This window comes from Anabrus simplex, chromosome 6 (assembly GCF_040414725.1).
Source record: "Anabrus simplex isolate iqAnaSimp1 chromosome 6, ASM4041472v1, whole genome shotgun sequence".
NCBI lineage: Eukaryota > Metazoa > Arthropoda > Insecta > Orthoptera > Tettigoniidae > Anabrus > Anabrus simplex.
In genome coordinates, this window is record NC_090270.1 from 329,139,728 (window position 1) to 329,166,203 (window position 26,476).

The 26,476-nt window shown below is 38.5% G+C and overlaps 1 protein-coding gene across 4 annotated transcripts in view; it reads right to left on the minus strand.

Moving 5' to 3' along the window:
• ckn (CRK like proto-oncogene, adaptor protein) overlaps positions 1 to 26,476 on the minus strand; it is a 653,887-nt gene that overhangs the window by 11,036 nt on the left and 616,375 nt on the right. For 3 of the 4 annotated variants that reach the window (XM_068228464.1, XM_068228462.1, XM_068228465.1), the window contains exons 3-10: positions 24,904 to 24,995; positions 18,899 to 19,000; positions 14,474 to 14,737; positions 11,578 to 11,688; positions 11,328 to 11,429; positions 7,182 to 7,448; positions 4,355 to 4,567; positions 1,775 to 2,653 (exon numbers count right to left, since the gene is read on the minus strand). In XM_068228464.1, the coding sequence (XP_068084565.1) occupies positions 1,775 to 2,653; positions 4,355 to 4,567; positions 7,182 to 7,448; positions 11,328 to 11,429; positions 11,578 to 11,688; positions 14,474 to 14,737; positions 18,899 to 19,000; positions 24,904 to 24,995 (2,030 nt within the window). The remainder of the gene's footprint in view (positions 1 to 1,774; positions 2,654 to 4,354; positions 4,568 to 7,181; positions 7,449 to 11,327; positions 11,430 to 11,577; positions 11,689 to 14,473; positions 14,738 to 18,898; positions 19,001 to 24,903; positions 24,996 to 26,476) is intronic. The other variant, XM_068228463.1, reaches the window with a different exon arrangement.

Genomic DNA, 26,476 nt, shown 5'->3' on the forward strand with positions numbered 1-26,476 from the left:
TGTAACCGAAGGATAATACAAAGTTTAATATAGGGATTCCGAAGGGACGGACAACGGTTATCGTTACAACGGGGTTCTCGTTATATGCCGTACTTGCTTTAGCGGACTTCTACTGTATGCCTTGATTCTGGAGTGAACAGATCTTGTAATCAAGGAGGATGATATTAGAATGGAAAGAATAAAGATATGAAAGCCAGACTGCTTGTCACAATGATTGGGTCTGTAGCAAACATTTGAACATTTTTTTATCATAATGTGACATAAATGTGAGAAATGAACCAACTAGCAATAGACCAGAGTAGTTGACACAAACAAATTTGGAGTGTTGCAACACTTAATATCAATAAACTATACAGTTTATCGTGGAATTAAAAGAATGGGCCATGAATTTTCATTTTTTTTAATTTCACTTGCACTGAACAGAATTTGTTTGTGAATTTCTTTCAATTTCACACAAGAAACTGATGCAGAAGTCATACCATACAAAACAATGCAATAAAATATAGTGCAAAGTCTATAAAAGTCCATTTTTAATTAGTGAATTGAAAATAATTTCATTCTCTTTTATAAAACTGTCAAAACACAGCAGATGACATGACAATAAGATTAACATTAATTCATTGCATGTAATTTTAATAGTCTAATAATAATCCCTTGGTTCAACAGGCAGAGAGTTGCCTGGGAAGGAGTAAAGGTGGTTTTATAAACAAGAAAGTTACCGGTATATTACAAAAATATGTAACTACAGCAATAATAATCCTAAACTTATCAATTCAAAATTCTGTACATTTCTATTAGAAGAACAGAGAATAAAATACAAAATATTGCTACTCCCTAGTAATTCCTATAGCACCCCATTTTAAATAACACTCATAATAAAATGGCATAGTCCAATTATATTAATTACAATACAAATTAATTTTGTGGCCATTTATATAACTGGCAAACATTGGAAACTATAGCAAAATGCGTCTTTTTTTTTTTTAATAATGTTGGAACATATTGGCTTCTGTTGATTAGTTGATAGAAGTTTAATGTTTTCTGAAATAAGTGAATAGGGATGTAGAGAAATGTTTTATATATCCAGATAGCTTTCTTTAACTCTCCCTGTGGCCACTAGCAATTATTGGCTTTATTCTCTCACTGGCTGTCATACCCAGCTTTGCCTTGTCTAATTTTACAAAGGTTCCAAATTTACTGAAGTCTCTTGCCTTATAAAATTGCATGCATCTTGTCAAGTTATACTGCACAAACATCAAAGTATATATCACAGGAAAAGGTATGAACACTGTGTGGACCTTCCAAAGACATCTCATGCTCGCGATAAGTACGCAGTGTTCACAGTCTCACTATCCAAAGTCTGTCAGTGAAATACCAGTACTACCGGAGCTTCACCTGGATTTCATATCTATAAGATCTAGGGCTGTCTTGGTGCAAAGAGTAAGAAATTAATTTTTTGTCTGAGGTACTAGAATGGAAGGAATCATTGATGGGTAAGTCACCCATGTGTCATCAATTTTGAAGATTTGCAAATTAACTCTTCAAAAGATACAACTTCCACTTCAATTAGAAATATTAAACTGAAAAGATGAAATGTCATAGAACACAGAAGATATAAATAAAAGGAACATAACAGCACAAAATTCAGAAGAGTTAAAAAACTGAAGTTGGAAGGAATGTAAATTCTGCTCTTTAAGAAATAATAACCCTACAAAAACATACACCAAAAAAGAAAAAAATTACATTGTTGTTATCAGTTATAATTCATATTTACCTTAAAGCTAGCATCGGAGCCATTCCGACACTGCTGCATGGCTAGGCTGTTGATCAGTTCCTGCTCTACGGACGAAGTTGAATGAGAATCTGATGTAGGCATAGTGCTCCATGATCGACTAAGAGTTGAAAGGCCTTCGAACTTCTCTCGTAGGCCAGGTGGAGACGATGGTGCCGGTGGAGGAGGAAGAGGTAGTTCATCTTCTGTGTCGCCAGACAGAGCCAATTCATCACTGCTGGGATATGCCGGCAGAGAAAGGGGTGAAGAAGTAGTTGAATGAAGATCTACGGTCACAGTCGTCTGATTCCGCGAATCTGTAGCCTTAGGTACCGGCCCACTGCAGTCTATTACAACATCCGAACTGTTTGTTCGAATGTCCACTCCCAAGTCACCAGTCCGAGATGACTGACGTTTCGGAGGTGAAGGAGGTCGTTTCTTTGGTGTGCAACGAGGACTTTCATTACCAGCAGGCTGAATCTCTGCTGAATAATGTACCCCAGAGTACTGTTCTAAATTATATTTACTGATATCTATCAGGTCCCTTGGTAAACTCTTGTAAGTACCGCAAAAAGCTGGCTTCTCAAAATCTGGAATAGCAAACGACGAACCTTCGCGAGTCTTAGCAGTTATCTTGGCCACGGGACGGGGTCGTACCAGTCCTCGAGGCCGGGGAAGAGTGCCTCCACCCTCATGGAGAGCCACGGCCTCGTTGGTTGGCGTGATGTCCCCATCATCGTAGCTGCGTGGCCGCCACCCACCAGGACCTGGTGCCATCTGTTGGTAGTAGAAAGTCTGAGTGTTTTCAGCACTGAATGTATGATGAGTGCGTTCACTACTGTCTTCTAAACTTTCCAAAGATTTTCCACGACCACCTCGAATCTGAAAACAATTACAAGTCTCCTATATTTCACTGAAAACTTGAATTAATGGAAATCATACACTACCGATTACAATGAATGTGAAGAGGCTAATGCTTTTCATGCAATGCCTTTATTGAGTGTAAAAATAAAAGTGAAATCAAAGCAACAATTTACTCAATTACTCTGCTATTTCTGGTGGAAACATTCTCCAAGTTTCCAAACAAATGTGCATAAACAAACAGAAACTTGCACGGCTTTAATGTGATAATATACACTGAGTGACCTAAAGTGGTGGGAAGGGGCGTACCATTAGAAAATGTGCCGTGTATGACCCCTGAGTATTGCGGCTAGCTGCGGCATAGCTGAGCAGTCTGTCACAGACACCAGTGTCATGACGATGACAACACGTCACGAGTTAACCGACTCTGAACGTGGGATAATCATCGGCGCACGGTGCATGGGTCATAGCATTGCAGAGATTACACGCAAACTCGGGTTTCTGAGGTTAACAGTGACGAGGGTGGATCTTCAATATCGCAGAGAGAATATCACTGCCACTATAATCTATCAGCTTCATTGTCCGTACTGATAATTTAAGCACACAAGTATGAGGGGTGAGGTGGAAACTCACCCTTCATACTTGTGTGCTAATGTCACCACCCGCGTAAACTGCGGCATGTGAAGACCATGGACATCATGTCGCCTCCACAGCACCATCCTGGGCTCTCGACGGGCTATTGTGGGTCAGATCGCTGCTCAGTTGAATGTTGGGATACAGGAATCCATTTCTACCAGGACTGTAAGGAGGCAACTGCAACGCATACGGTTCACCATCCGATGACCAACTCGTGTCCCTTTGCTGACACATCAACACTGAGCTCAACGATATGCATGGGCCCGCAAACATCGGCAATGAACCACTGAACGGTGGCAGCGTGTGATATGGTCCGATGAATCCCAGTTCCAGTTATATCGAGCTGATGGGCACATGAGAGTGTGGTGTATGCCCCGTGAATCTATGGATCCTGGGTGTCGAGAAGGTTGTGTCCAGGCACGGGGTGGCTCAGTTCTGGTTTGGGCGGCGTTCTCATGGTCGCAATTAGGCCCCATTGCCCTCTGCAGGGAGTGCTGACAGGTGCATATTATGTGGACATTCCTTCAGACCATCTGCATCCCTTTCTGGCCCTAGAGTACCCTGATGGAGATACCATGTTTCAACAGGATAATGCGCCATGTCACTGCTCTATGGTGGCGCACAGGTGGTTGGAGGAGCACTCCAGTGAAGTTAAAACCATGGACTGACCCTCCAGATTGCCCGATTTTAATCCTATCGAGCATTTATAGGATGCTGTCGATGCTGGTGTACGCTCCATGAACACGTGACCACCTGTGGGTAGCAGTGCAAGATGCGTGGGTCTAGATCCTTCCAGAACAATTCCAACACCTTATAGAGCTGATGCCTCACTGTATTGCTGTTGTTTTGAGTGCTCACAGAGGAGCAACTCGTTATTAAAATCACATTCAGTGTCTTCCCATGACTTTTGGCTACTCAGTGCATATTTAAAATATCATGCAGAGTGAGATTCATGCCAAGATCTGCCAATTAACATTAAACATCAAAGAGAAACTAAAACATGGATAGCTTTAGCTATGCACATAAATGTAACCTAACATTTGTTTGGATCAAAGAGGCTGGCATCATGAGTGCGTGAGTGGCTACCTTAATGGGAACTATGTCTGGACAGTACATGGGTTGGAAGAACTGTGGTGCTGTGGTGGTGTTCGTGCTAAACACATGGCCGAACGACGAGGACATATGCTGGCTGCTCTCCACCTCCCAAGGCTGGTGGTACGCGTGGAACGTTGAGTGCACGTAACAATCCCCTTCGTCCGGTGAGTTCAAACCCCCACCAGGCGTAGATATCAACACCTCCTTGAGGAGAAAAACAAATACAGCCACACATGCAAAACTAAAAGACTCTTTGCTTTGGTTGCATCATGACAGAAAAGAAAATGTGTACCAGGACTCAAAACTGATATTACTTAACTTTAATCAGGAGAGAGCTATTTCAAAGCAGAGAGAGAGAGAGAGAGTGTGTGTGTGTGGGGGGGGGTAAATTCTGTAGTAGATACATATATAAAAATCTAGTTTTGTGGGTTTTTTTATTTGCCATTTATTTATTTGTTTGTTTGTTTGTTTGTTTGTTTGTTTGTTTGTTTGTTTGTTTGTTTGTTTGTTTGTTTGTTTGTTTGTTTGTTTGTTTGTTTGTTTGTTTGTTTGTTTGTTTTCAATACTTATTTAAAAGTCTGTCAGAAAGTTAAACTATGAATTCATCTAGTAACTGAAATACATATTTATAACGAACAAATGAAGGCCATATTCCATTTCATGGAAAATTCAGACTTTTGTTATCAATATTTTAGTTTAATTTATTGAAAGACATATTCACATTTCTTCCCCCCCACCCCCCATTCTCTTGCCTGAATGTCTCCCCACTCCCTTTACCTCACAAAGCATCTACTTGCCGACAATATCTACTACCATTATTATTCTATACTCCACTGAAGACTGCTGCAGCTGAAAATTTTGGAGCCATGACTTTCTTTTATGTGTACTCTATCCAAGCGTTCTTACATGGTAAGTCGCTGCTCTCCACTGGTTTCTTCTATTTATATGTGATTATACATTGTTTATTTTATATAACACTAACTGTGAATAGGTATACACTTGGAAAGAAAAACAATCTACATCTTCGATATACTGTAATCTCTGTATCACTAAAATAGGAATTCACAGAAGGGCTTGTAGAGAGAACTATACGGATATAGTATTTTCTTCGTGAATTAAGTGCATATCATTTACCAGTACTGTAGATCCAAATGTCTACCATTATTTATCCCTTTCTTTTCCCTCCATAATCATATTGGGTGAAATACTGAATTTTTCCCTTCTTTTCGGCACATTTCTTCAGCTCTCTTTAAATAGAACTGTAAGAATGATCAACTAATTAAAAATTACTAAGTTTCACTTTTCTCAAGAGGATTTGAATCCATTGACCATTTTTTTTCTGTCATGACTGGTTTCAAAATCCATCATGCACATTGTTCATAATCTAGAAAGGACTTAAAATAAACATGAAGGGGTAGTATTTATATTTTTTTATATTTATATTAAATAACATAAAAATGAAGGGGTAAGGGGGGCAAGCAATGAGGGAGGATTGCAGACATCAGGCGATTGGCATACGGGAGGCACATACACTAAACACAACATGATCATGCAGTCTAAGTGGCATGAGACCATACTGTGCAATCCAAAGATCTGAAAGCCATTTACATCACTATCCTGAAAATGTATGTGCCAAAAATTTCAAAAATGCATTTTATTCAAAAAAAGAAACAATAGTAAATGAGTACAAGTGTGCCCTCCTCAAAACTAAGACACATTTGTATGGCTAATATAGAATTCATTAGTTTCATCATATACAAACAAAATTTAAACTTATTCGTTGTAGTTTTAGTAAGATTTTGATATGATCTAACTTTATGGTTTTAAAGCTTGTCATTTTAGTACTAATGATGGGTTTTGTTCTCAATTATCTCCTGTGCCTTTAAAATATCATTGAACACCTTCATTTTTTTGTAAGCTTTCCTGACTATGAGAAGAGCGGAATAAAGTTTATTCAAAATAAAATAATAATTGAAATTTCCTTTTAAAACTGAAAAGAGGCCAATACTGTCAAGAGAAATTATGCTGCCTCTTCAATGTAAGAAATAAAGACATTTCTTCTTATAGGAATAATCAAGGCCAAATATTATAACACTAATACAAGAAAATGAACCAAGTTCCCTTCTTGCCTGAGTACTGCAGCTGATTCAATTGAAAGGACATCACCAGTCTCATGACTGAAATAGTACATGTACCAATCCACTGAATAACAATTTTGTTAGGACATGAAGGGGAAACGTGGAAAAATGAATATAAAGGATTCTCAAAGCCTTGAATGCCTTAAATCTGTCAGGATCAAAAATTGAAAAACAGTTGACCACAGGAATTTGTCCAGGAAAGCCTGAAAAGTATGAGGTCAACACAAATAAGTGAAAGAACAATAGGCTCATCTACAGTCATGTGATAGCTTCATAAGTCTCATTAACTGGGGAGGAACTTGAGAATATCTCTGTGGATATTTTAAATTCAGCTTTTAAATTCGGCTTAGAAGACAGCTCATTACAAAATATCAGCTTCAAGAATACAACCATAGAAGTGCTTCATGTCTATAAATTTTTATATATTCAATGGTCAATCACTTAGGCCATTCTAAAATATCAGTTTCTTTAAGATAGGGTTTTTAACATAGTTTTGATGGACTTCTGAATTGGGAAGCACTGATGAATAATTTTTAAGTTAAACCTCCCCTGATCAAATCCAAAATGATTTAATTATCCCTCAGTAAATAGGAAAATTAAATGTTCTGTCTAAATACTCTACACTTAGGCTTTCAGATCTTTCAGCAAGCTGTAACTTGTGGTAAGGAGCGCTGGGGTACCTGAGTTTGTCCAGGATGAGGTGGTAATCTACTGAGATCCAGTCCCGCTGTTTGCAGCGTTGGGAACCTCTTTCCTGCGCGGATATCTTTCACTCGTTTGATGGCAAGAAGAATTTTCTTTTGATGACCCAACTTCACAATACCAATATCTTCAAGATCTTCCCATGTGAGTTGTGTAACATCTTCAACAGTCTTATAACCTTGTTGGAGGAGTGCAGGGCCGTATTCCTCCAGACGCAGAAGCCGTAACCATTCCTCCATTGACCCCTGAAAAAGTAAACATCCAAATAGAATTCAATAATGTGCTAATCTACCACTACATAAAATTTAGAAGAACAAGAAGACCCATCTAGGTTTTTGAATACCGGTACTAGGATCTGGCAGAGTTGTAGCAATTCAAGCTAAGAAATTATGAAAATATGTCCAACATTTGTTATGGTACATATCACATTCCCACACTGGATTTATTTTAACATATTACTACTACTACTACTACTACTACTACTACTACCGTCATTCTTACTATTTTTTATTTATTTTATTGGTGTATTAAGGTAAGAATGTTTGAAGCTGGAAGCTCTCAATGTCAGATACTAGTCATTTGTTTTGTACAGACAGTTGGGAAACACACAGCTATTTCCAGGGGCAGGAGGTAAGATTTGAACATTGTTTGTTTGGCTTTTACGAGAACTGCTTTATCCCACACTAGATTTCGTACCTGGTAGAAAAACCTTTCGTCACTCTGTTCTGAATTTCCAATTTAGCACTCCCCTGGTTCAATATAATACTTCCAAAATAGCTGAAGCTTTCTACACATTCAATTCTCTCTCCATGAAGTTTGAGGTCACATTTACTGGGTGTTCTACTCAGTTTCATTGCTACTGTTTTCTTTTTACTCACAGTTAACTTATATTCCTTAAATTTGTTGACCCAGTAATCTAATTTCCTTTGGACTTCTTGCTCTGTTTCTCCCCAAATGGCAACATCATCTGCAAACACTAATGCATTCAAATCTCCAGGTTCTGCAGCTTTAATTCCTTTAATGATTACATCCATGAGTGCAAGGAAAAGAAGTGCAGATAGTGCACTGCCTTGTTGTACACCTCTCTTTGTTTGGAACCATTCAGATTTACTATTCCCTATTTGTACACTACTTTCACAGTTACATATAGCAATTGAATCTTACAAATTAGAGAACTTGGAGCCCTTAGTTTATGCAGACATTCCCATAGTTTGCTCCTGAGAACTGTTGTCGCCCATTTACCTGCATTTTTGCAAATTAATTAATTTATTTATTTATTTATTTATTTATTTATTTATTTATTTATTTATTTATTTATTTATTTATTTATTTATTTATTTATTTATTTATTTATTTATTTATTTATTTATTTATTTATTTTACATTTTATTTATTTATTTATTTATTTATTTATTTTACATTTTATTTCATTGAAAGTTGCCAAGAGATAATTACACTCAGGTACAAATTTTAATATTTTGATTAATAATATATTTTATTTTTATACAGTGGAACCTCAATTCTCTGTTTCTGGAGGAACCACAAAAAGAAAAAAAAAGCATACAACACGGGAAAATGGAAAATCCGGGAATGAATGAAAACCATCAACGATTTGGATATTAATTAATATATTAATTATTAATTATTATATTAATTTTGCCCGACGCAAAAAATAAAGTATCGATTAGGTGGTTCTTTAATTATACTTGTTGATTATACTCATCGATACGGTCATGAAGTGGACAACTTGCAATTGGCTAAACATCACAAAAATGAAATATGTATAATTATACTAATCTTACAAACACTCCTAAACCAAACCAAACTACAGCCCCAATGGGCAATTGTCTGCCAAGCGACCACTGCTCAGCCCGAAGGCCTGCAGATTACGAGGTGACGCATAGTCAGTGTAACGAATCCTCTCGGCCGTTATTCCTGGTATTCTAGACCACCAGTAGATAGCTCCTCAATTAAACGTAATCACGTAGTCTGAGTGGACCTGCAACCAGCCCTTAAATCCAGGTAAAAATGCCTGACCTGGCCCGGAATCCAACCCAGGCGCTCTGGGTGAGAGGCAAGCAAGTTAGACTGCAGGACCGACTTCAAACATTAATTACCGGTACGCGAGTTAAAAATCTCGATACTTAATATTCAGATTTACCGCGAAAACTTTGTTGATTTCCCGTTAAAACTTCTTTCAGTTCAGCAACTTTGATCAGCCAAACACTTTTAAAAATTTAATAACGACAAGACATACAATAATCGACCACAAATAGTTTTTTTTTTGTTTTTTTTTTTTGTTTTTGCTACTTGCTTTACGTTGCACCGACGCAGATATGTCTTACGACGAAAATGGGATAGGAAAGACCTAGGAATTGGAAGGAAGCGGCCGTGGCCTTAATTAAGGTACAGCCCCAGCATTTGCCTGGTGTGAAAATGGGAAACCACAGAAAACCATCTTCAGGGCTGCTGACAGTGGGGCTCGAACCCACCATCTCCCGATTACTGGATACTGGCCGCACTTAAGCGACTGCAGCTATCGAGCAAATAGTTTTTAAGGTAATCCCAAGACCTCCCATGGCTTTACGTGTATAAGGTGCAACACGTGTTCTGGTCTCAATAACATAATCGTATAATATAATATTAAAATACTAGATTTGTGTTAAGAAGGGGCAGTTCAATTCCAGCCTGAAAGCCCAGTGACCATACAGTCGCCTGACGGAAGTGCCAAACACCTGTTCAGCGTTACAATCGAAAAAAAAATTAAAATGTAAACATTTAACATAATGTGAATGTTTTAAAAGTACGAACATTTGACGAAACTCGTGCCCTCTTCAAGTAGAGCTGTCGAAATGCGGTCTGTCTCCTTTCAATTGTCGTGGCCACTCTCTGTTTTATGATTTCCGAGGATTCTCTAAATAATATCACCTGAATGCGATGCTAAGATGGTCCCTTATGCAAGTTCACCATCGATAGTTTTTCCAGTGCAGTACTTGCACTAATTATCGCAATGACGGGGCTTTAATGCAAAGATCCATAAGCATGCCGTAGCTGTCCTTTCTTGAGATACAGTTTTTTTTTTTAAATGCTTGATCGAGGATTTAGCATTGATGGGACTGACATTTCTGGACAGTTGATCCGGGAAATCATTTCTTCCTCTAGGAACGGATAATGCGAGATTTTTACAACGTGATTTAATTAGGATGCTCGTGGGACTACGTAATTTGAACGAATAATCCGGGAAAACGTAATTCCCGGGAACGGATAATCGAGGTTCCACTGTATTACAATTAGCACCCAACAGTAGGTCAAATATTTTAATTACATTACACATTCTACAGTTTTCATGAAATTGACTTGCCAATTCAGCTGGCATTCAAGGGAATCATCTCTCACTTTCTTTTATGTTCTTTATTTTTATTTTTATCTTAGTGTTCTAAACAACTGATCTCCTAGGCTGAATGGCCGGAGTAGTGGCTTTCGGTTCAGGGGGCCCGGGGTTTGATTCCCAGCAGGGTTGGGGGTTTTAACTTTGTATTGTTAATTTCTATGACTCCAGGGCTGGGTGTCTGTGTTCGTCTCAATATATATCTTCACCAACACACAACACATCACACTACTAACCATCATAGTAATTACATCCCTTCACCTACAATTTGTGTCAGGAAGGGCAACTGGCCATAAAACTGGACCAAATTCACACCATACCAGCTCCAAAGAAATTGGGAAAATGCCAGGAAGATCTAAACAACGAATGTGGTTAATTTTGTTTTACTGCAAATTCATAAGTAATAAATTTCATTGTGGTCCTATTGACGATGATCACTAACAAAGTGGGGGGAAAGGAGTGAATAGGTAGACCTTCCTCTTTCCCTCTTTGTTAGTTTTACTTCAAACTCAAAACAGGCAACACTAAGTTATGTTTTCTAAACAAATTGTATAGGAACATACTTCTATCCAATAAATTACATTGTTTAGATTGTTACATTAATGATCCAGAATAACAGACATGGTATTCTTTTGGATTTATGCCATTTGTATATTGTGTTTAATTTACACGGTATAAACCCAACAGAATGTTACATCTAAAATTTCACTAATCCTCCATCTTAACTAATACTCACTGGAATGTAGTCAGGAAGTCCATCAGATATACTAAGTTGAGCAATCTCAGCCTTTAACTTCTTTCTGTGATTTGGTTTCTTAATGCCAATGGCAGTCAGATCCTGTGAAACAAAGAATGTTGATTCAATAAAGACAATTATCAACAGAATATCAGAGAATATCTTGTTCAAAATCATGCAGATGACATTCTACTTTGATATCAATTTTCAGTATAAAATCAGCAACATATAAAATTAAAAGTTGAAATACCTCTGGGGTCATTTTGCTTATAGTGGGCATATCATATCCTGCAGATGCAAACAGTGGAAAATATTCTTCAAAGTGAAGGTCCAAAAGCCAGGTGTGTATTACATCTTGATCCTAGAATAATAAACATAATAAATAATAGTAAAGTAACAGTAAGTTATTTATCAGATAGAATACTCAAATTTATGAAATACAAAACAACAATATTATATGTCTTTTCATGAGAGTTTAATCCTGATATAAACATGGTATGTCCACTGTATTACATCTTGATCCTAGAATAATAAACATAATAAATAATAGTAAAGTAACAGTAAGTTATTTATCAGATAGAGTACTCAAATTTATGAAATACGAAACAACAATATTATATGTCTTTTCATGAGAGTTTAATCCTGATATAAACATGGTATGTCCACGCCTCCGCCAAAGAAAGAGTTGTGATTCGCTGAGCGTGCAGTACCGACCTCCACCCCATCAACGTCTCTTGTTTGGATGTACAGGGCTACGCATCGTATAGGACAACAGTACTAAGATCTGAACTTCTGAATAAATGACTAAACCTGGATTCTGTTCACTTAGTTTATTGAACATATTCACAATGCACTGTCTATGGTCACTTCTGAGCAGTTTTCCTCTTTTTTGCTTCACTACACATGATGGTCCTACCTCTTGCTCCATTTTTGTCACTATGAATACTGACACTGACTGCTGCTGCAAGATGCAATACCTTATCTCCATGCTGTACAGCTTGGGAGTTTCCCTCACTACAAGATGGCTTCCTGTATTACACCACACCTTGTGCCTTCATTTCTCATTATTTCATCACTATTTTATATTTTAAAAACATATATATACCGGTATATATGACAACTATATTTTAATTTGATAACGTTCGCTTCCAAACTCTCTAAGGGCCGGTATTATAATACAGGTTTAAACTGTTGGTTCAGTTTAAACTTCGGTTTATCTGTTAGTCGTGTATTATAAAACTTAATCTTAAGTTTAACTAAAGATTATTTTTACTGCCACTCATCTACCGTTTAAACTGTAGTTTGAGAATACATAACCTTACAACATGGTAGAACGAATGGATCTCGAAGATGTTTTTGAGGTGTTTTAAGAAATACTAAGCGATGACGAAGAAGTGGTTCAAATTATTGAACGACAACGGGCACTACGAGTTTTCCGAGCAAGAGGACGTCACTTTCGTATATAGAATGAAAAATAGTTTCTAAATAGATTTAGGCTTACAAAACAAACTGTCATAACCCTATTTCAGCAAATTGGTGATAGAATAAAACATGCAATGGAAAAGAAAGAATGTAAAAATGACTTTTTGAAGTGTTTGAATGTCAAAAGTATAAATTTTAGAAAATAAAGTAACTTCCTTCTATTTCAGTAATCTTGCTGTAGAACCCCTCAGTCAGCCACTAATAGCATTGCAGTTTTATGCCTCCCGTAGTATGTTTATTAAAATGGAAGATTTCGGAGAAATCCATAAGGCCACTGTTTCCCAGACTATATAAATATTTCTGTACCAGGCCTAATTGCACAAGCAATTCCATTTTCTTACAAGTAAAATTAGGACAAAGTTTATTGCTTTTATCCGCCATTTTACCTACAAGTAAACAAAACATAATCGATAGTCATCTTTTCTCGCATGTCACTGCTACCAAGATCGTATATTTCCTTCTTTACCTCAGTTTAACTTAGGCCAGCCATTATAAGACTCAACATCGGTTTAAACTCAAGTTACAGTTTAACTCAATCGTCAGTTTAAACCCTCATTATAACACCGGCCCTAAATGTAATAAACTAAAATAAAATAAAATGAATGCCATGTACTACTTTTCTTCGAGCTCGCGTACAGTCGAGTGAGTGCGACGGTTGCTTCTCCAATCAACTACATCTGTGACCATGTGCAAAGGCAACGTGCTGCACCTATTTGTTTACATCAGGATTAAACTCTCGTGAAAAGACATGTATGAAAAGTGCTATTGTTTCATATGAAGGGCTTCAAAAGCCTGTGTGAATTACATCCTAATACTAGAATAACACATATAATGAAAAATAATAAAGAAATTATAGTTATGAGATTAGTGCATATCGTCATCGTGCCTCGAAATACCATTATGTGACAATGTTGCGGGCAGAAATACTGACCCGCAGCACATGTATAACTTAGAATGAAAATTCGTTGATATAGTTCATGCAATACGGAATCTTAGACGACAGTACCTTTCTGGTCAGAGTTCTAATGAAATATTATCACATACTGTTTTTTCTAGGTGCAACAACAATATAATATTCAAATTTATGAAACACAAGACAAGAAAACTATAAAAAATGTTATTGTTGTTGATATAGCTTTAGTTACCTGCTCACTGTAAGGACAAGTGCATAGACTAACTCAAAAACAGTATAACTAATGGGACTGTAGTAACACATGTAACTGTAATATTTAAGCCAAGGATGGGACCGATACCTCATGACTTTAAATAATTTACAATTCCATTATTTACTTAGAACAATTGTGGAGGAAAAAACTGACAAATTCCACACCCAGAATAATTATGCAAGCACAAGGATTTAAATACTGACATCTTAAATGATGAAGCTTCTCAAGCCAACCACATAGCAGAATGCTGGACATAAAATAGACATAACTTCAAAGCCTGGTGTATGGAGGTTAAATCAATTTAACAGCAGATATACTGTAAGCAATATTATGGACTTATATTTTAATAGGTTGGTTTATGTTCTTCATAAACCATAACATAATTGATTAACTCAGTTTAACAATGCCAATGAAACCTTCAAAAGGTTTTAAGTTCTCTAAGATGGTAGAACAGAAAACAACAAAAAATTTGAAACTAGCAAGTTTGAGACTGCTTACCGGCACACCCTGACTAAGCAATCGCTCGACTCTGCCAGCGGGACCACCATGCTCCGAGGAGCCCAGTGATGATGAAGACAGAGAACATCGAGGACTGGAGGACAAGGAACAGCCTGGTCCAAGTCCTCCCATGGTACTGCGAGGAGCAGTGGGGCCCAACAAGTGGTACCCTGAGGCCCTGCCACTGTCCAGACTGGCTGTGCTGTGGCGAGAACCAGAACCAGAACCTGAACCAGAAGAGCCTGGGCTGTCTCGGCCAGGACTCTGAAAACACATCAAAACACTTATTTTAATCCTTTGGTAGCAATTTCTCTTATCATATCTAATAATAATGTTATTGGTTTTATGCCCCACTAACTACTTTTATGGTTTTCAGGGGCATCAAAGTCCCAGAATTTCATCCCACAAGAGTTCTTTTATATGCCAGTAAATCTATTGACTTATCATATGCCTACCCTCCAACAGAAACATCTGCCACACATCCAAACCTGTACAACTGTAATGTGTACTGTATAAAGGACATAAACTTTACTCCTACGACAGGAATATCCACAATGCATCAACAGGCATATATCAAACTTACAACTGCAACCCACAGTTATGTGAAAAAAAAAAAAATTAATTTAAAAAATGGAACTACTGTAATATTGGAACATTTTAACTTATCCAGGTTATTCAAATAACAAACAAGGATAATCAGGTTCGTATTTTGATTGAGAAAGAGAGAATTATGAAAGCTTGCATTTCAGCAAAATTATATTTTAATACTTTACGGTTTGTTCATATTTAAAATTATCTTATTAGTAAGAAATAGTGCTCACCAAATGTTAACCAACCATAAAATGCACATTTACGAAACTGAAGTCAAGAAAAAAATTTCAGAGTAAGGATAAATGAACAAAACAGGCTCCTTGTAAAAAGGGAGCCATATTTCACAACAAATTCCTCCAGGATGTAAAACTGTTGTCAGACTGCATGTTTAAGAGAACACTAAAATACAGTAATTACTTAGCTAAAAAAAAATGTGTATGCTTTGGGTGAATTTTCCCTGATTTCAAGAATATTGTGTATGCAGGTTTATGTTACGTAAATTTGATGTATAGTGTATTTGCTTATTTTTTTGTGACACATCTAATTTTGTGAACAATACAGGTACGGGTACAGGAAATAAAGTATATTTTGAATTTTTGAACACTGAATGTGTCAAGTGCACGTTACATGCCGACAACTTTCAATGTGCAGTGTCTTGCCCTACCTCCCTCTGTGTATCAGTGCCAGAGTGCGGGCCCCCAGATCCCAAGGTCGCATGTTCAAACCCCAAACAGGTACAGTAGCTGGATTTTAGAAGAGTGAAAAAAAGTCCATTCAACACTCACTGTCTTATGATGTAGGCAAGTAAAAGATCTCTGGTGACACATTTACCTGACAAAATTAATAAAAACTGAGCCATAGATCACACAAGACAGCTCTGGTTTACTCTGCCATCTGTTAGAATAGAAATAACTTCAAATCTGATGTGTACGCAACTCTAGATGGCATCAAATCAAAACACCTGCATGAGGTAGCTGATGCTATGTTGTTGTTGTTGTTGTTGTTGCTGTTGTTATTCTTATTTTCCTTCTTCTTCGTCTTCGTCTTCTTCTTCTTCTTCTTCTTATTCTACAAAAATCTGCTGGGTATGAACTCGTTATTCACAGAGAGGATATAGTACTGTAATTGCTACCCATTATTTTGCTCAAGATTTTAACATGCGCAGAGTGATGAATATTGATTATCCCAAGGGATATACCATACAATAATATTTTCAATGAACAGTTAAATATGTAAATTTAAATTATTGAATAAGGCACATAGGAAGTAGTAAAGAGAAGTCATCTTACCCAGGACACCTTCTTGAATGTCAGTCCAGAATGCATCGCACAGAGACAGTATTGCTCAAAGCTTACCCTGAATGAAGGTAATGGATATTATACCCATTTTCCCTTTACATTAAAAAGATAAGTTCTGCACAACTCTAATACTATCTACAAACAACTTGAAAGAGTTGAACCAACTTCACTTTTAAATCATCGATAATGTTTAGACTATAACTCATCACACTGTGAAATTATTGTTTGCACTGATCAACTGAGTAACACACACACCAACTGAAGAAAAGACTGCAAGTTTACATGGAAGATGAAGTCACACACTTCCATGACTTCTCTCCAACACATCACTTTTCTAGATGACCTCCCTGATAGCCTGCCCTATGATATGGACATGACCTAACCTTAACCCATAAATTATATGGGCATGAAATATAGTTTACATCTCTTTATGTTACTGATTATAACTGTAACACTCCGTATCTGCCAGATTAATTTAATACGAACTGCTACAAAGGGTTATCAAAGAATGTCTATTATGAAGATTTATACAAGCAAAGAATTTCAATATTTAATTTCTCTAGAATCAAGTTCCAGAGTCAGGTAGAGTACACGCATGCTGTCTAGTGCAATGCAACTTAGTTGTAAATAAAACAGAAAATAAATTAAAGCACACAATGAGTGATCCATACAGGAGGTGAGTCTAGTCATTTGCAATTGATTTTTGTGAATAGTGTCTACATATGTCTACGAAGACCATGCACAGAGAAAATATAATGTACAAATAAGTCTAGTGTTGATGTATGTCCATGTACAGGGAAAATACAATATACAAATAAGTCTAGTGTTGTTATATGATCACACAACACTCCAAAATTTACAGGTGTTCAAACACCTATAAGAATAGCTTTTTGGAGCTATCTGTTATGATCAAGTTATATGAAAATTGACACTTGATATTGTTAAATGTTATGAGCTGGTATAAACATTTTAGGAATATTAAAATCTGATCATATAGAGTTCCAAAAACTTTAACTTAAAAGAATGACTAAGTTTACAAATTAAACACAGGCAAGTAACTCAACTGAAGTTCTCTCAAGAAAAACAGCCAATTTCTCCTCAGCATCATCTTATAACCCAATTTGTGGGTTTAAACTGAAAACACTCATGTGACATTCATGTATTAAGTGAATGCTGAAATTCTCATAGACGCACTTTCCACCGACTCAACTAATTAAATGGGATGAATTTGACATTCATCAAAATACTATTTTATCCAATGTGAATGTCATTAGAAGTAATTTTAATATTAAGAATTTATATCTGTTGTGACATCACCAGATGCAAAATGTTACTTTTTTAAGACACATCAAACTTCACAACACGGCTCATGAGCACATCACCCAATTTTTAATATATAGGTTTTGTCATTGTCTTACGTATACATACAGAGTCTAATGCTTTGTCAATTTTTAGTTCTGTGGCTGAGGATGATCATTATATGATTGAAACTAGTCCCACAATGTGATATATATATATATAAATAGTCAAATATAAATAAATATGTATTGATTAAGTGGAATCCTTATTTCTATTTATTGGAATTGTATTAATATGGACCAATATGAAGATACTGTAATTGCAAACGATATTGCTTCCCTAATGCAAGAGCTAATTTTAAGGCACTTCGTTAGTTATTTTATGTTAATTTCATTTAATTCTGTTTACTTCTTACTTGTTAATTTAGAGAATTCCAAGCAGACATCAACTAGAAAGCATTCATTTGGATTTTTTCTCTTGCTTTATAAAGAATCATGCATTTTTCTGCAAAATGTAAGAATTTGTGGGGAAGGAAACAACAGCCATATACTATTCAAATCCACGCAGGGAATCTAAGATAACCCTGGGTTGATAAGAATGACTTGAGACGATGACTGCCCCCCACCCTCTCTTTTCTAATGCTTTAACATGCTCTGTAAGCACACAAAAAAAGAAGAGTTTGAACAGGACCAACCTTTTCAGGAATACCTCCACAGCTATAAAACAGGAAGTGGTGGTGGTGGTGGTTATTGTTTTAGGAGGAAGTACAACTAGGCAACCATCCTCTTCTTCTTCTTCTTCTTCTTCTTTTATGACCGCATAGGATCACTTTAGTCAGTCCGTCGTTCAGGTCTCTTTGAAGGGATTGTTCGGGCTTTGCGGTCCTCCCAGTACTTCTTCAGATGCTCCGATCTTCGTGCCCTTTCCTCAGTTGAAAATATGCAAGGGATCCGACACTTCGAAAAATGAACGTATCGGACAAAAAAAGACTGCCTAACCCTCGCAAACCTAATAGCGTTGGGGTCGGAAAAGAACAAGAGTTGACCAAGGGAGGTCGGATAGGATAGGTAAAAGTGAGAAGCCTGGCACAAGTAAGTGGAAACAATGCCAGAACTCGGCTAAGGACCACGATCCTAAGTTCAGAGCCCCTGGGACCCCTTTTAGTTGCCTTTTACGACAGTAAAATAGGAAGCAGGAGCTTTCATGTTTACAAGTTTATACTGAAAGTTACACAAACCTGTGTCATATCAATCCCCTGATCCTCTTGTAAAGACAGCTGATGGTGGTAATAGGCAGCCCCTTTACCAGCGTGCATCAGCTGAGTGTACCCTTGAACTCCCTGCAGATAAAACACAAAATGGTTAGTGAAGGTGAGTGAACTCTTAACAATAATTTGTTAGCATTCAAATACAAACAAAAGAAAGAAGAAAAACATTCATTAGAAATAGCAGCCCTTTAGATTCACAACTTGCTATAGTTAACTAATCAATCAACTTATATAGATATTATTTTGTACATAATGAAATTTAACAATACACACTGAGTGTAAGAAATAATGAACTATTATTTTGTAGACAAGCCACAATAAAAATGAAACATAGCCATAAGAAAACTTCAATAAATAAGTGAACCTCAGCAACCAGTCCTGAAAATACCCAACATGACACTGGCAGGCTGGCCTGAGTCTCAGATTTAGGCTAACATAACTTGGGTGTCTCTTTTAGCACATTTCACGAATTGTTGATTAATCTCCAAATATTCTTGTAGTAGCCGAAGAGTTGAGGCTAATGACTTAAATGCTAATACCTCTGACAATGATATGTTCAAATAGACATCAAAAACAAGAAATCTATTGCATGAGCTTTTTAACAACTTAAGTAAAACTAAAATTTAAAGAAAACCACAAAGTTTTTATTAAGCTGAATTCTACAATTATAGTAGATAAATCAAACAACATGGTTTGGAAAGAGATAGGACAGTTTTGCAGAATACTGTAGCTATTCTATCCCTATAAAAGGCTGTATGTATATCCTATTTAGATTGATGTAATGTTATCAAGATTGGTGTCATTTCATGGGGCAAAGAACATCACGAGTATTAGCCCCATGTACTCACTATATTCATCTGTAATTATATCTGATTAGGTCTGATGAAACAGGGTTCCAATAACTAAACGAGTCTCTGTGATTTGAATAAGACTGACTGTATTAATTTCAGAGTATGAACTTAAACTGCTGACCAACATTTAATCATTATGGACTTTAGGTTCCAATCATCGCAAGATATGCTGATTGTTACTACAAAGAATCCTAGAAGTTGCAAAGAATAGTATAATGGCCTCAACATAGGAAGGTGTCTGGCTTGCACATGCACAAGCATATTCTTTCCCCCAGTGTGATCTATCCTGACAGTGAGCCACGTACAAGCTGCTCCTAAGAAAATTAATGAGTCAGCGACTAACGGGATATTAGCATTGATTTTCTTGGTGTTCTGTTAACTGTTCAGTTTGAGATAAGATAGTTCACCAATGTGTTTGTGTGAAATTGTTTCACAATGCCTCCTGTTTTGAGTAGGACAGTTATAAAAAGCCAAACTCGTCAAGTGAATTTTAATGTCATGAACTTCATGAAGAGAGGAGCGGACAATGGCGGCTGTGTAACAGACCAGACGAAGACGTGTTTCATTCCCCGCCCGAAGGGCGAAGGGAGATTCGTGAAATGTGGTGGGCCCCTAAACGGTAACGCCGTGTCCCGGGCCGCAGCTGTGAGGAAAAATATGTGGTGCGTGGAGATGAGGAAGGTGGATAGAGCGATGTGATGATTTTAGGAAGGAGGAAAATGAGGCCTCTTGGCTACAGTGTTGAGAATGAAAGGAGATTTGCGTGGAAGATGTGATGAAGATATGATGCGCAGAAGATGCGGAGGGTTATACGAGAGTGCCACAGTTGAGGTGATTGGGGAGGAGTGTAGCGACGAGCTGGCTTAAGGGAGTAGTGAATAGTTGGAGAAGGGCTGCTTGCAGAGGTGGTGGAAGGAAGGAATGAGCTGAGGGAGGAGGTGGGCGGACAGAAGTGCTAGGTTGGTAGGAAATAGGGGCTGGCCTGGTGTGATGTCGTGGGTGTGGGGGAGGATGTCTGAATAATGGTCAAGGAGGGGAACGAGAGGGTTCAACTTTATGTCGATGCCTGAAGATAAACACGCCATTGGTGAGGAGATGGCGGACGTCTGCTTCTGTAGGTAGATGAATGCGTACCAAGTACATCGGTCCAGTACGGTTTCTTGATGCGGAAAGCTCGGCGTGCTGGAACGCTTGCCGCGTGGAGTTCTCGGAGAATGGCTGAGACAGATACAGTAGGGTCGATGCCTTGGATAACACAGCTATACATTCCATGACGTGACAGAGCTGGTGTTGGTGATGATGGTAGAGGTACGTCGACAGTCGTATCTTGTGGTGTGGCAGGTGTGGCTTGAAGTGGCTGCCGTTGTTTGTGACTGGGGCGTGCAGGTGTCGTAAAGAGGAAGGAGGACATGATCGGAGATGGATGGGAAGACGTGAGCGTGGTGAGAGATACAAAACGAGAGGTGAGAGCGGATGTTGTGGTTGTAGTGGTGGTGACCATTGTGATGGGAAAGGATTGTAGTTGGGGAGACCAACTGCCAGTGCGGAGTCGGCCTATATGCTTTCTTGCCGTCGGCGGGAGCTGTAATTAAAGGTGAAGAGCCACCCGGCCGAGCAAAAATATAGGAGAAGTTGCAGAGAATAAAGATGCCCAGTAACAGCGAGAGAGTTTTTCCCGTATAGACTAGCTCAGCTGTGAAGTGCTATTCTCGCACAACTATGCTGTAATATGGAGTAGTGTAGTTGGATCGCTTATAAAGCAGCAGAAATCTTTACAGGCCTGACTGTTTTTCACATATGTCTCATGTCTTCAAATGTCCTATGCCTAATTAATCCATGCATTCCATCAAACATGAGTAACTTTGTTAGCAAGTCATTCTTCACAACTATGTACAGTAGGCTACTACAGTTTAGTGACTGAAAAGTAATGAGTTACATAGCATTATTTCATTCTGTCCGCCTACAAAGCTAAATGGTTTGTGTGATGGCCTTTGGTTCAAGGGGTCCCGGGTTCGATTCCCGGTCGGGTCTGGGATTTTTAACTCTCATTAGTTAATTCCTATGGTCGAGAGCTGGGTGTTTGTGACGTTTTCAGCATTAGATTTCGTCTTAGATAGGACTCAATTCTCACAGACGCGAAGTCGCCTATACGGCGTCAAATAGAAAGACCTGCCATTTTATTATTATTATTATTATTATTATTACTATTATTATTATTATTATTAGATGAAATCTAATGCTGAAAACGTCAGAAACACCCAGCTCTCGACCATAGGAATTAGCTAATCCATCAAGCATGCAACGCCTCAATGTCCCGAAGGAGACCGCGAAACAGCAAGCGCCCAGCGTACTGGTGGACCGAAGAGATTGCTGAACTGAGAAAGAATTATCTGCGACTTCGACGCAGGGCTCAGAGGTTGAGAGGCAGTCAAGAGAATACCTCAGTCACAGCGGAGTACAAGTCAGCGAAGAAGGAACTCCGTAATGCAATCAGAAAAAGTAAAGCCGATAAATGGTGGGCACTGGCTAAAGAAGTAGAAGATGATCCATGGGGACAAGGTTATAAGATTGTCATGAAGAAACTCGGGACATTTTCAACCCCGAGTGCGGATTCGCAAACAATTAAACAAATTGTGGATACACTATTCCCAGACTATCCAGAGAGGACTGACTGTGACGACGAGAAAGAACTGGATGATATACCCCCCTTTACTGTAGAAGAGCTGAATAGAGCTATTAGCTCTCTTAGAAACAAGAAAACTCCAGGACCAGATGGTATACCTGCAGAAGTGCTAAAGATAATAGCAGAACTATGCCCAGAACTGTTGCTGAATATGTACAATCACTGCCTGCAAACGGGTGTTTTTAGTCCCCGATGGAAAATGGCTCGTTTGGTTCCGATCAGCAAAGGAAAACTTGGTGGTTATAGACCTTTATGTATGCTGGACACAGCTGGAAAAGGCCTGGAGAAACTTCTGCAGCCTAGAATCCTCTCAGCAGTTCAACTAGCAGGGGATCTATCTGTTTGCCAACATGGATTTCGGAGAGGACACTCGACGCTAGATGCAGTGTGGGAGGTGGTGAATACAGCAGAAAGGGCACAAACGGGCAACCATTATTCCTGTAAATTGACACTTCTTGTGACCCTGGATGTGAAGAATGCCTTCAATTCGGCAAGATGGAGCGACATGTTGGTAGCTCTTGAAGAAACTTTCAAGCTACCACAATATCTTATGCGCATAATGAGAGATTACTTCAAAGATCGCACTCTGTTGTATCATACGGAAGATGGAGAAAAGACAAAGCGTCTGACGGCTGGTGCAGCGCAGGGATCGATCCTTGGTCCAGATCTTTGGAACATAATGTATGATGGCTTGTTACGTTTGGAGATGCCAGAGGACACGAAGCTTGTGGGCTACGCTGATGATGTGGCCGCCTTGATAGTAGCTCGTAATGTTGAAATGGCTCAAATTAAACTGAACCAGGTGATGCGGCGCATAAAAGAATGGATGATGAGCCACAGTCTTAACATTAGCCGAACACAAAACGGAGATAGTTCTTCTGACGAGGAAAAGGATCGAAACTCTTGTACCAATGACTGTTGGAGAGTTAGTGATAGAAACATCTGCGAGCACAAAATATCTAGGAGTGGCACTTGACTCCAAGCTCACATTCTGGACTCATATTCAGAGAGTGACAGACAAGGCAGTAAAATACATGACTGCACTTAGCAGACTAATGGGAAATATTAAAGGTCCGAAATCCAGTAAACGACGTCTTCTCATGTCGACGGTTCAGTCAGTGCTTCTATAATGTTCTGAAATCTGGGCTGAATCCTTGAGATTTGCTTGGTATCGGAGAAGGATAGCTGCCGTACAACGGAGAGCGGCTTTACGTATTGCATGTGCATACAGCACTGTTTCCGAACCGGCAATCCTCACGGTGGCAGCAATAGCCCCAATAGACCTACTCGCATTGGAGCGGCATGAAATCTGGCGTACCAAAGGAGAGCTGGGAAAGAAATGTGCAAAGAAGCGCACCTTCAGTCAACTGATGAGGCGATGGCAACTCAGATGGGAAAGTGACCCTCGAGGCAAATGGACCAAGCGACTGATACCACGCTTGGATATCTAGGTTGAAAGGGACCATGGTGAAGTAAATTACTACCTCACGCAGCTTCTAATAGGACATGGATATTTCCGGAAATTCCTGCATAAAGTGGGCAGAGCGAGTGACGCAGCATGCATATACTGCGATGATATTGACGACGTATATCACACCTTTTTTGTATGCGGCCATTGGACGATTCAGAGAAGATGTGTGGAAACTGAACTAGGAGAATTGACAACAGATAATGTTATTTCGGTGATGCTGCGAAACCAGGAATCCTGGGATCGCGTGGCAGTACATGTGGAGGACATCCTTCGTCAGAAGAAGAAGGATTTGGAAGCATACGAACGTTCGTAAAGGAGAAATGAAGAAAGAAGACGTCTGAAAGACAAAGCACGATATCACCCTGAAGTAATGCGAGAGCGGTTCCGGGGTGATGACTCACATCGTGGGAAAAGGGTGTGTGGTTTTTAGTGGGTAAGAATCCCACACACTTGTGGAGTGCGGACCCTTCGCAAGTGTCTTTTTGAAGATTTTCCACTATCCCTCGTAAAAAATATTATTATTATTATTATTATTATTATTATTATTATTATTATTATTATTATTATTATTTTCTTTCTATCAATTGCTCATTGGAACTGCAGTTGGCATCCGAAGAAAGGAATTGGAAGGAAGCTTTACACAAACTCCACTCCTGCAATTAACAGAAACGTGCGACAAGTTTCTGGCCCCTATGTTGTCAAAGAGCGAAAAAGAAACACTTTTGAATCACTTTAAACTGGAAGAAGAGCTGTTCATAGTAACATCTGGTTAGGCAGGGGAGAAGATGAAACATTGTAAGGGAGGAAAATATACCTCCATCCGAGACAAAACAGGACAGGAGACGCATGTTGTCTGAAAGAAATGCCGATTCCTTTGAAACAAGCAGACGATTCAGTAACTAACTGGACTATACATCCATCCAACACATAAGATATCGTATATACTGGTATATCTCCAACATGAACTTACCTGAGGTCCTGGAAATGTGAAAGCCGGATATGAGAACTGTGGACCAGGAGATTTGCCGGCCATTGCATACACCTCGCCATGATCACAACCCTCTGGAAAATAGAGAAAGAATATCAGAACACATGCACAAAATTTTAAAAGTTAAGAAGTAAGGAAGGATCACTATGCATTAACAGTACGGAAAGAAATATCAACAATGATCAATTGAACTACAACTCGAATAAATAGTTATAAGAAACACACATTGAACAAATGTACGAGATTTACGAGACTAAACACATTTCTCTCTTCAACAATCTACGAATATTACTATTTTTGAATTAACTTGTTAATAAAGGTCCCAAGTATGTTTTAGAGTTCTTTCCAACTTCTTTCGCTCGCCAGGAGTGTGTGATATGACTTGACAATGACAGCACACCCAGGTCATTCGGCCCGTTTGGTTAATTCTTGTTTCCTTGTAATCCTTTCCTATTATTTTGCGAACTAGTTGTGGTGGCGACGGCTACTGTTTTAAGAGAAAGTACAACATTATTCAAAGGAAATATTGAAAGGTCCGACCTTCTGAAGAACAAGAATATCGAGAAAAGAAAGTAAAGGGCGACGAAGGGCGCAAGATGTCCCTAGGTCTCGCAGACCCGTTACCGTCAAGTTGGAAGAAAAAAAGGGTCGAGCACGGGAGATCGAACAGGAGTCTGGCACAAGTGGAAGTACTGCCATACTCAGGTAGGGGCCTCGTAGTCGCGAACCCACTCTCCCCAAGTTAAGAGCCCCCGAGAGTTCCCATTAGTTGCTTCTTACGACATATACAAGGGAGTAATTTAGGCATTACATGTAAGGCCTTCCATTTTTTCGTCTTATGTGGACATTTATACCGTAAGCGGCAAATAGTCCCTTGACTAATGGAAGAAGAGTTTCTATTCTTCCAAAAAATATAGTACGTAACTACACTGGAAGAGACATAAGAAGCGATAAAATGGAAGACACTCTAAGTTTTATATATCTGATGCCCTGGGACTGGAAATTTACCATGTCGGACATAAAAGATGGAAGAGAGGAGCCCATCCAAGGGATAATAACAGACGCGGGTGAAGCCCTTGATTGAAAAGCAAGTTAAACAAGTTCTGAGCTCCTGGGCTGAACTGCACCTTTGTACCTCAATCTTTGAAACACACACCAACATACTCTTCTCATTCATCCTAACACAATTCCAACCAAAACTTAGGAAATTCCTCAAGTAGGTACCTTCAAAAAAATCGTTCAAGCCACGTTACCTACAGTACACGCTGTGAAAACGAAATTCAGATGGTCAAAATGAATTGAAAATTTTCACTCAGCATTTCAGACAATTGGGGTCACGTATCATCGAATAAGCAAAGCTGACCGCAAGTTACAGTAAAACCATTAACGTGCTTAATTAACAATAAGCTTACGGATTCACAATAGAGTAGCGATTATTCTTGATCGATAAATGTCCTCCCAAGGACCCGGAACATGTGATAAGCTTGCATTAGTATGAGATTTCAACATACACCTCCGGAACAAACTGTACATATCCTCACCAAAAAAAACCATC